This window comes from Sinocyclocheilus anshuiensis, unplaced genomic scaffold, assembly GCF_001515605.1.
Source record: "Sinocyclocheilus anshuiensis isolate Anshui unplaced genomic scaffold, SAMN03320099.WGS_v1.1 scaffold912, whole genome shotgun sequence".
Lineage (NCBI taxonomy): Eukaryota > Metazoa > Chordata > Actinopteri > Cypriniformes > Cyprinidae > Sinocyclocheilus > Sinocyclocheilus anshuiensis.
The window spans coordinates 4907-16940 of NW_015549618.1; the positions used below are offsets into that span (position 1 = coordinate 4907).

At 35.1% G+C, this 12034-nt stretch overlaps 1 protein-coding gene across 1 annotated transcript; it reads left to right on the forward strand.

Moving 5' to 3' along the window:
* Positions 1-8403: 8403 nt before the first annotated feature.
* Positions 8404-9804, forward strand: LOC107659292 (CD276 antigen homolog). Its single transcript, XM_016448180.1, has 4 exons — positions 8404-8484; positions 8585-8663; positions 8962-9273; positions 9423-9804. Exons 1-4 carry the CDS (start codon positions 8404-8406, stop codon positions 9641-9643), a joined length of 693 nt encoding a protein of 230 aa, XP_016303666.1. The 3' UTR covers positions 9644-9804.
* Positions 9805-12034: the final 2230 nt, after the last annotated feature.

Sequence of the window (12034 nt, forward strand, 5' to 3'; positions counted from 1 at the left end):
CAATCTATAAGAATAATCAGCCTACACTACCAGTCAAAAGTTTTTGAACAGTAAGATTTTTAATGTTTTTTCTTTTTTAAGAATTCTCTTCTGCTCACCATGCCTGCATTTATTTGATCCAACGTACAGCAAAAACATTACAATTTTGAATTATTTTTACTATCTTTCTATTTGAAAGCAGTTATTTAAAATCTTCAGAAATCATTCTAATATGCTGATTTGCAGACTATCAGTATTTAAAACAGTTGAGAACATTTTTTTTCAGGATTCTTTGATGAATAGAAAGATACAAAGATCAGCATTTATCTGAAATAAAAAGATTTTGTAACATTATACACTATTCCATTCAGTATAATTTTTATTATTTTTTTGGGAAAGAAATTATAGAAATTAATTTTAAATCTTCAGAAATCATTCTAATATGCTGATTTGCTGATTATCAATATTTAAAACAGTTGAGTAAATTTGTTTTCAGGATTCTTTGATGAATAGAAAGATCCAAAGATCAGCATTTATATGAAATAAAAAGCTTTTATAACATTATACACTATTCCATTCAAAAGCTTGGAGTCTGTAGAATTTTTTTTTTGGAAATTATAGAAATTTTATTTTATTTAGAATACTTTTATTTAGCAAGGATGCTTTAAATTGATCAAAAAGATTATAATGTTACAAAAGATTTATATTTCAGATAAATGCTGTTCATCAAAGAGTCCTGAAAAAAATCTGCTCCGTTTTCAACATAATAATAAATGCTTTTTGAGAAGCAAATCAGAATATTTGAATGATTTCTGAAGGATAATGTGACTGGAGTAATGATACTAAAATTTGAGCTTTGAAATCACAGGAATAAATTACATTTTAAAATTATATTTATTTTAAATAGTAAAAATATTTCAAAATGTTACTGTTTTTGCTGTATTTTGGATCAAATAAATGCAGGCTTGGTGAACAAAGACTTCTTTAAAAACATTAAAAATCTTACTGTTCAAAAACTTTTGACTGGTATGTTAGCCTATAGTTTGATATAAGGTGAACATTCATTTATTTGTGCTGTTTTTTTTTTTCTTTTTTCTTTCTTAAGTTTTTAGGTACAGACATCTGTTGTGGGTGTTCTTGGCAGTTTTTATGTGGCTTTTTTTAATAGTGTTCATATCGATATCAGAACTATATCATATCGAGCGAAATTAAGAAATATATCGTGATACTAATTTTGGCCATATCGTCCAGCCCTATTAAAACGGGGTAAAATAGATAGACTGAATTGAAACCTTTTCAATATAACTGAATATAAATGTGTGGAGGGTTAAGCTGTGCTGTTGTTGGCTGCTACAGTAACGGCAAAAAGCTAAGGAATTCCTTTAAAGTACTTGTTTTGCGTACCAGAAAATCTGGCATGTCCGGCGCTGTATGCATGGCTTGCAGTGCTTAAGTTAAAATACTGAGTGTGAAATAATAAAATAATATGTTAAACGTGTGCTCCTATCATTCTGTGGACAAAATCTCATGAACTTCGCCCCGATCAGGAGCTGTATGCACATGTGCGCTCATCTGTTTTTAATGCAGCTAACCTCGCGTCGCTTCATGTCATCTTCCCACTCATTAAACTATGACAGATCCTTTACTGCAAAAAGACGGTCACTGTGACACTATAAAGTGATGAAACTATGGCTCCTTTTTTTAAACCATTTTCATAGGTTTCACGTTATATTGTTGGCTCGGAAAATGTGTAAATGCGCATGCCCAGTAGCCGCAGCTGTATCCCTTCTAGCCTTGAACACAAATCAGACAGGAGAGTAGATAAAGTTCGGTGGACTTACACTTGAAAAAAGGGTTTCGCGGTTGACACAAAATGCTTTCTGATGTTTATATATGTTCATTTCGTGCTTTGCGTAAATATGAAACGACGATTGGTTCACGTGTTTGAACTTAGGCAATACAGAGATCTGTCATGACACAAACGGTATTTATTGTTTGAATTTCTTTTAAAATGACAAAATTTGAAAGCTGAGAGTTAGTGTTACATCTGCGATGTATTTTTCACTACGTGAGAGCGTGTGTAGTGTGAGAGCGGCATTGTTTGTCGGGGATAGCAACAGTAACTAAGGAGGGCGGGTCTTTGTGAACGGTCAATTACTCACCCTCATGTCATTCCAAACCAGTAAGACCTGCATTCATCTTCAGAACACAAATTAAGATATTTTTGATGAAATCCAAGAACTTTCTGACCCTGCACTGACAGCAGTGCAACTGAAATATTCCCAGACCCAGAAAGGTAGTAAGGACATTGATAAACAGGCCATGTGACATCAGTGGTTCAACCGTAATTTTACGAAGCTACGAAAATACTTTTTGTGCACAAAGAAAACAAAAACAACGACTTCATTCAAGAATTCTTCTCCTCCAAGTCACCGTCCTCTGCCATTATCGAGAGTGCCATGACTTATGCGTGTGCATTCCTCTGCTCGTAAACAAGGCACAGTAAATGTGTGTTCTACGTCAGCAGCAGCACCACACGCAAGCGTCGTGGTACTCTCGATAACAAAGAATCATTTTTTAACAAAGAATAATAACTTCTGTAACAAATGTAGCTATTGCTCATTGTTAATGTTAACGCATTAACTAAGGTTAACTAATGAGACCTTATTTGTAAAGTGTAACCTATTGTTCTTTGTAATTCTTTTGGACTTTAATCTGTTTGAAACATGTATTTACTTTATATATTTTTTGTGTATTGCTTTATTGTATTTAAATGTTGTTATTTTTGTCATAAGAAAAACGTTATTAAACCTGTTATACTGTGGCAACACTTTTTTGCAACTAAATTTCAATATCGTGATAATACCGTATACCATGATAAAAGCTTTAGCAATTATCGCAACATGAAAATCTGATACTGTCATATGCTTACAGTGTAGACAGCTTCATTAATTACAGCGGGAGTTGTTTTGAAAGTGCTTATACTTGCGTTAGACTGAAGTCAGTGTAGGGGTGTGCGATATTGACAAAAAATAATATCTCTATATTTTCTGGGATTTTATCAATAACGATTATTAGACGATATTTTGCTGAGTGTGATATTGTGCTGGTACCTTTAGGACTGCTGTGGACTGGACAGCTGACTCCTAAAGTTTTTGATATTCTTCATATTCAGTGTGGTGTCAGATAGAAATGAATCTTTTCCAATAAGTTTAAATTTATTTTTAATTACGATATTATCGCAGACGATATATATCGCACACCCCTAAGTCAGTGATAATATTATTTGATGTTCTTTACTGGCATTCTGTATATAATTTATTGGCTGTTTGAATAACTGTTGAAATGAAAGCGCTATAATTAGTAACTTACAATGTTTTTATTAAACTGTGGTCACGTTAAATACAAATTCAGTAAAAAGATGGGTTTATGATGTGCTAGTTAATAATTACACTAACAATTAGGCTTCCTTTAGCTTTGCCCTGCAGTTGGTTCACCCACCGCCTTCCAACTACTGTAAATCAGTATTTACATAGTATAATAGTAGAATATGTATCTCTCACAAACGTGTAATGTCTCGCAAAAGCACATATACGTCCTGCAACAGAGCAGGTCACCAAAAGGCATCACACAGAACGTGTTTTTGCTTTGAAAAATTTATTTTAAAAAACTTTTAAACTTCTTGATTTGAGCGCCTGTGAGCAGTACTTGCCTGCTTTTAGAATGCCGTGTCATGCCCGGGATACTGCAAAAAATGCGAGACGTGAGCGTAAAGGTAGTGCAGTGGAGTGGAAAAGCGCGTGAAAACTATTGACGCAGCTTAATATATACTAAAACAACAACCAGGGAAAATCAATTTTCCCTCACATTTCATAAAATCATAGCTTCATGCTCTTCACCGAGCGCTTACACAGAAACACACGGGAGCATTTGAGAGCCGTGTCTATCAGCGGATGTGTCTATGACTATGAGCAGATATATTAGGCATCCTCTGACAGATCCGATGGTAGACGCGGCTCTCAAATGCTCCCGTGAGTTTCTGTGCAGTGTTGCCAACTTCTTTCAATGGAAAGTAGCTAAAGCCAGTTTGAAAAGTCGCTAAATGTCGCTAGATGATGTCATATGCTAATTAGCATATTCATTACATCATCGCGTCGTATTGTCTTTTACATTTGTTTGCCTCTCTGTGCTCACATACTGTATTTTAATTTAGCCAAATTCTCAATAAAACGGTTTTCATTTATATAATTTACTGTTTCTGTTGTCAGTCAACGGGATGAATATGAAATAGTGACTGAAATGTGGCCCTTTAAGCCTACATAACCAGCTCTCCCTTCCAATATGTTAATCTGCACAAAAATCCTGATTTATAATCGAGCCGTCGTCTGATTAAATCAAATACACATAACATAAGCAAAGACAAAGATAATTCCTGTGCCGTGTTTTCAGCTATAGTTACATGTAAAAAACATCATATCTATTTTAACTGAAAGTGCTGCTCATCTCTGCCGTCCGCTGAACAGAGAAGACGGGGAGAGAGAGAGAGAGAGAGAGAGAGAGAGAGAGAGAGAAAGTTACACTTTAGCGACAAAGTTAAGTCGCTAAGTTGGCAACACTGCTTCTGTGTAAGCGCTCGGTGAAGAGCATTAAGTGATGATCATTGTAGCCTATCACAGATATATCACAGACATCTGTTGAGCCGGGTATGAGGACTTTTCACGTCCTGAAAAGTGAAGGTGCGGGCTCTTTGATCGCCCCCTGGTGGCTGGCTGCAGTACAGGTCATAAACTTTCTATAGTGGAAGGAAGTGGAGACTTCCGTCCATCTTTTTTTACAGTCTATGTGTTGAGCGCGTGAGCACAGTGGCCAATCAACAATGTTTAGGAATCCGCTCAGCAGCGCTTAAATTCTGGCGGGAAATGCTGGTATCGTCTCATTTTTAAAATTTCGGTACCGACTAGTACCGAAGTCTGTACTTTTTGACAACCCTACTTCTAAGACAATCGCACCATAATCGACATAATCGAAAGAGCTTAAATAAGCACCCGCGCACTGTGTTCTGTGCGCACAGCACTCACACAGAGAGCCGTGTCTCACAGCCCATGGACACTGAATAGAGTTTTGCCTCTTTATGCGATTGAACAGACAAATACATACCCATCTTGGCGAGTATCCTACAAAAACTGTTGGTTATGTCTTACATGAACGTAAACAGTTGAGAAAGAAATCGGATGTGTATCATTATATTGGATGCACTGTCTCTTAAGGGGCCTCACAAATGTATGGTACTCCACTGTATTACATCAAATTACTGCGAGAGCTATAGAGAGTAAGCACAAGACTTTGATGTCGGTCTGCACAGCGCCACTTCTAGTCGAATCAAAGGACTTTGTTCGAACACAACTTATGAAATGTAAGATGACAAATGTGGGGCAGGGGTGGGGCGAGTGCAATAATTGCATTAAAATCTTTTTTATTATTTCAAATTTTGTATTTACTAATTAATTAGATTGACGCATTAAATTGACAGCCCTACTTTTAACCCTAATGCAGTGTGTAACTTTTCATTTCTTAATCAACCATGTTCAACACGCACTCACAACATTATTCTAGGATAACAATTGGACCCAAGCTGCGAAACAGTAGGTGCGTTTACATGAAGCATTGTACTCTAATTATAGTCGGTTCAGAAGTCCGATCTGAATGAAAATGCTTTAGTGCACAAAGATTCATGTGCTTGTCCACTCCTAATTTGGAGCCAAAATAGATAAATATTAAGTCTGCATTTTAAATCAAAGAAAAGGAGAATGGTTACCCGCAAAAAAACAGTGGAAAACTGTGTATATTCATGGAGTGTGCACATATCAAAAGATCAAATCGGATTTGAAGCTTGTGACATATAAACACACACATCAACTATTTAGCAATCATTTATTTAGCGTTCATGTAAACACTATGTTTGGATTCATCAGTGGGAATGATTTTATTCCAATTAAAACAAAAAGTGTCCATGTAAATGGGGCTAGTGGTTCAGTGAGCATGAGGAGTCATTTTCACACATGAATTGGCCACCACAGAATCCTGAGCTTAACCCCATTGAAAGTCTTGAGGATGTGCTGGAGTAAACTTTGCAGAGTGGCTTGACTCTCTCATTGTAAATACAAGATCTCAGCCAATATTAAAGCCACTTTTGATGGAAATAAATGTGATGTTGCATAACGTTGTTGAAACAATGTTATCAAGCTAAAGGGGGTCCAACTAACTATTAGAGTGTGCAAATGTTTTCTTTGACTCCAGCACATCCTAAAGACTTTCAATGGGGTAAAGTCCGCAGGTCTCTGTGGTGGCCAATCTTTCACAATTGAAGCCTGATAAATCTTGGTATTGTCATTCTGGAATATAGACACAAGTACGTCTTCTGACATGGTTGTTTGAGAAATAGAAATTTACACACTACATCAGTTAGAGTGAAAATAATCGTTGCCAAACTTACAACATGCCAGAAACATATTAATCATTGCAATAATGATTCAGTCCTAAAACCTTAAAGCTGCAGTATGTAAGTTTTGCCTCTTTGTCGGCATCTCTGTTTGAAAACCTGCAATTGCAGCTATGTGCGGAATTATCTAGCTTGCGTGTGTTGTGAGTGGGTGCGGATGAATCTAATGTACAACATTATTCTAGGATAACAATTGGACCCAAGCTGCGAAACAGTAGGTGCGTTTACATGAAGCATTGTACTCTAATTATAGTCGGTTCAGAAGTCCGATCTGAATGAAAATGCTTTAGTGCACAAAGATTCATGTGCTTGTCCACTCCTAATTTGGAGCCAAAATAGATAAATATTAAGTCTGCATTTTAAATCAAAGAAAAGGAGAATGGTTACCCGCAAAAAAACAGTGGAAAACTGTGTATATTCATGGAGTGTGCACATATCAAAAGATCAAATCGGATTTGAAGCTTGTGACATATAAACACACACATCAACTATTTAGCAATCATTTATTTAGCGTTCATGTAAACACTATGTTTGGATTCATCAGTGGGAATGATTTTATTCCAATTAAAACAAAAAGTGTCCATGTAAATGGGGCTAGTGGTTCAGTGAGCATGAGGAGTCATTTTCACACATGAATTGGCCACCACAGAATCCTGAGCTTAACCCCATTGAAAGTCTTGAGGATGTGCTGGAGTAAACTTTGCAGAGTGGCTTGACTCTCTCATTGTAAATACAAGATCTCAGCCAATATTAAAGCCACTTTTGATGGAAATAAATGTGATGTTGCATAACGTTGTTGAAACAATGTTATCAAGCTAAAGGGGGTCCAACTAACTATTAGAGTGTGCAAATGTTTTCTTTGACTCCAGCACATCCTAAAGACTTTCAATGGGGTAAAGTCCGCAGGTCTCTGTGGTGGCCAATCTTTCACAATTGAAGCCTGATAAATCTTGGTATTGTCATTCTGGAATATAGACACAAGTACGTCTTCTGACATGGTTGTTTGAGAAATAGAAATTTACACACTACATCAGTTAGAGTGAAAATAATCGTTGCCAAACTTACAACATGCCAGAAACATATTAATCATTGCAATAATGATTCAGTCCTAAAACCTTAAAGCTGCAGTATGTAAGTTTTGCCTCTTTGTCGGCATCTCTGTTTGAAAACTAGTTTTGAACACTGGCTGGTTATGTACTTGCTCAAATGTTGATTTGGGATCATTTTTAACCAAAAAAATTTAAGGACTGCAGCTTTAAGTATTTGCTTATTTAAATCAGACGGCAACTTTTTAATTAATTAATTTATTTATTTAGGCCAGGATTTTAATTAAGTATCATCAGAATAGAAATATAACAGTATTGCAATTTGTAAGCCCGTCAGAAAAATCAAGTAATGGTTTTCATCACACTTGACGATAGATTGATTGATTCTCTGTATAGTAAAGGAAATGAGTGATTGTGTGCCTAACAGGAGGCTTATTGGTTAATGTTAATAAGAGTTAAGAATATCTAAAAAGCTTAGAAATTGAGAAATAACATTAAGAATGATAATGTGAGTAATGTGTTTAGAAGTGAGAGACTGCTGATATGGGGAGAATAAACACTACTTACATATTTAATAATTGTGTAATTATCATTCATTTGAAACAAGGTATTAAAAAGCAGAACCACCAAACTATTGGTATGGGTATCACAGATGTCATTCTAAATAATCAGTATCAGTGCCTAAAAATTCCCTAATGAGTGTTGTATGAGAATTAAAGAACTTGGCATTTAGATGCCAAACACCTCGTCTTGGATGTACATGACAGTAGGAAATTTCATTTCAGTTTAATTCAAGTAGGAAAAGACTAACATGTTTTATGAAACCAAACCTCGTTCTTAAGCGATATGGGTTAAGTTGTATCGTCAGAATTTCCCATCATGCTTTTAGTTTGTTCAGCTGGTAAACTGAAGCTTCCTCTAAAAACTACACCATCTGGCTCTCACGAGCATTTGATCACAGTATTGAGTCAGAAAGTATTTCTAACCAGCATGCACCTTGTGGTGATCATGTGATCATCTCAGATGAGCTTATTGCTAGTGTGGTGATCTACTGGTTTAGCAACAGGAAATTAATGGAAATTATTTCTGTTTCTACAGATTCTACTTCATCTGTGTGTCTGCAGTGCTGATACACAAAGGTGAGCATCTGAATAACATTTAATATTCATGTAAAACATTTACTGGATTGTAATATTTCTAGATTGTTTTATTCTGTTTATTCCCTTGAAAAGGTTTTAAACAAGTTCATACCTGTTTTAGAATTTTTGGCAAAATGCGTCAAATATATTTTGTATTTAAAATTTAACTAAAGTATGTTTTTTTTTTTTGCCATGAATTGCCAAATAATCTGGCATGGCATTAAAACAAACAAACAAAAAAATAAATGTGTATGAATGTTATATTGTGTATTAACAGTTACAGTTTGTCTGATTTCAGTGTCTCTGCAGGTCCCAGGTTTTATTGGTGGTTCTGTTGTCCTGCCGTGTTCTTCAACTGAACCTGATCAAGACACTGAAGTGCATTGGAGACAGAATGGTAGCAAGATTGTGTATGATATAATCAAGGGTAAAAATTCAGTAGAGCAACAGGAGCCACGATACAAGAACAGAACTGAAACTTTCCCTGAAGAGTATAAGAGAGGAAATTTCTCCATCAAACTCAACAATCTTCAACACACTGATGCAGGAAAATACACCTGTCTCATCGCACACTCGTCTGAACATAAGACTGTGGAGCTGATCATCAACGGTGTGTAGTAATGGTTAATTGATATATTAATAAAAAATAAAGTTTGCTAGTAATGTTCTGTTCAGTCTGAATGCTGATGTATAAACATTACAGACAGATCTGTTGCATTTGTCACATTGCAGTAATGATCTTTCTTTCTTTCTTTGCAGAGCCAACAACAGAAAATGGAACCAAATCAGCTGATCAAGAAACCCAAAAACCAGAAACAGATGTGGTGACATCGTCGTCTTTGCTCTGGGTTTACATTATAGTAGCTGTATTAATAATGCTTATAGCCGGTTTCGTCATTGGCTGTAGAAAAAAAATTCAAGCCGCTTTATTCTCTCCTGTCTTGACTGAAGATAGAGAACAGACAGAAATAAATGTGTAACATTAATAAAAAAATGTTAAAAGTTATTTTAACTAAATTGTTACAGCTTTCATTGTTTCATTTTGGTGTCAGAGACACTGTTTTGTGCTCTTATATTCTTGCTGTTTGCACCGAGTTGCTCGCACAGATATGTTTGTAGCAATAACCAACAATACATTGTATGGGTCAAAATTATTGATTTTTCTTTTATGCAAGAAATCATTAGGATATTAAGTAAAGATCATGTTCCATGAAGATATTTTGTAAATTTCCTACCATAAATATATCAAAACTTAATTTTTGATTAGTAATATGCATTGCTAAGAACTTAATTTGGACAACTTTAAAGGCGATTTTCTCAATATTTAAATTTTTTTGCACCCTCAGATTCCAGATTATTGTCCTGTCCTAACAAACCATACATCAATGGAAAGCTGATTTATTCAGCTTTCAGATTATGTATAAATCACAATTTCAAAAAATTGACCCTTATGACTGGTTTTGTGGTCCAGGGTCACAATTGAAGGATGAATGATTCTGTTAATGAGTTAGTGCCTTAACAATTCTGTGCTGTTCCACAAGTTTTCTTTTCTTTGTTGTGTTTGCAAATATTAAATGTATTTTGTATTGTTTATGTATTTATATTGAATTAATAATCTGATTAATTCATTCCTGATTCATACAGTTTGCTAAATATGTACTCAAGCGTTCCACTATATAGTTCTACAGGCTAATTGTATTATAATTGTATAATTGTATTGTACAAATTGTATTTCCCTGTTGTTTTAACTCTCTCATTCTCATTCTCATTCTCTCTCTCTCTCTCTCTCTCTCTCTCTCTCCCATCCTCTCTCTCTCTCTCTCTCTCTCTCTCTCTCTCTCTCTCTCTCTCTCTCTCTCTCTCTCTCTCTCTCTCTCTCTCTCTCTCTCTCTCTCTCTCTCTCTCTCTCTCTCTCTCTCTCTCTCTCCATTCAAGTCATTTCAAATAAAGCTTTTTAGCAAGATTAGTATTGCCAAAGCATCAGCCATTACAGGAACATACAACAAACAAAATTATTATATAATACATAAAATAAAAATATGTGAACTTTTTATGAAGAAATAAGAAATTAAGATAATGTTAAAAACAAAAACTTGCATGCAGACATGTTAAGATGTATATTTCTGACTGTGATTATAGCAGGCTTATATATATTTTGCTCCTTGCTGGAGTTCTCTCCCAAAATAAGTCAAAAAATGGAGTACTGTCTTCTGGATGGTGATTTAATGGCATCTTTCCAGTGAGCACTAATGTGCATGTTCTGCTTCTGGCATTGCAGGACTTGAGCTTAGTATGAACTGGGGTCATTTTTTATGTGATTAATAAAGTGTATGTCCTAATTCAGCTCTGCCTGTGTTATTTGATATTTACGTTTAGGATGCTCTTTCAAATTTTGGGTATAATGGAGTTTTAAAGGATTTTTAGCTGTTAGCTGTTTCATAAAACAAGTTGACCAAATAAGCCAGGTTTATTTAAGTTAGTCTGACATATTGTTATTTGATTTGGTTAAAAATAAGTCAGACTAACTGAAATAAGCCTGGCTTATTTGGCTTATTTTGAAACAGGCCCCAGGTATATTCGAGAACTTTGTTTCCGGCTCTGAATATGTTTTTATTTTCCATAAACCTGGATCTGTTTTAAAAAAAAAATAATAACTCTCTCTCTCTCTCATGGAGTGAGTTTGCGTGAGTGGATTTGATTGATCACTTGCTGGTGTTTGCTTATGCGGTATGTGCTGTATTTATTTTAATTAAATGAAATATTTTTGGACGTTGTGTTCACACCTATTCTTGTTATTCTTGTAATGCTAATATTTGTCTTTAGTTTTATTACTTTCAATTTCATTTGATTTTGTCTTATCTGAGCAAAATATTTGTATGGTCTGTTCTGCTTAGTCTGGTTCTTACAAGTAGATGAAATCCATTTGCTGGTGATGTATTACATGTATTAGTACAAATCACATTTCACTAAACAGCATTTATTTGCAGATCTGTGCTTGACCCAGAAATATAAAAATATTGTATTATATTATTATTGTTGTTTTTATTGTTGTTATTTACAACTATTTTTATTATTACACCATGTCACCTTCCATACAGAACCAAAACCAATGTATCATGTTCTTTAAATTGCTATTGTCCTCTGCTGCCCTCCAGAGTCTGTAAAGGTAAAAGGTCTACTTATTTCCTCATTGCAAAATATGTTGGATTGCTAGTCCCGCACACCGTACTTTAAGTAGCCTACACAATGGTCAATTTAATTCAGAAATGGTTCTAATCGGTTCAGTTAGTTCATTATGTGAAAGATCAGTTTATTTCAAACCAGTAACTCCCGTCCACGTAGCATTTTGTCTGTCCCAATTACAGTCTGCA

Excerpts from the sequence above, each read along its gene's own strand:
- LOC107659292 (XM_016448180.1), top strand. The coding sequence starts at position 8,404 with ATGCTTTTAGTTTGTTCAGCTGGTAAACTGAAGCTTCCTCTAAAAACT. Across the intron at positions 8,485-8,584 it reads CTCACGAGCATTTGATCACA|CAACAGGAAATTAATGGAAA; the intron begins GTATTGAGTCAG and ends CTACTGGTTTAG. Across the intron at positions 9,274-9,422 it reads TGTGGAGCTGATCATCAACG|AGCCAACAACAGAAAATGGA; the intron begins GTGTGTAGTAAT and ends CTTTCTTTGCAG.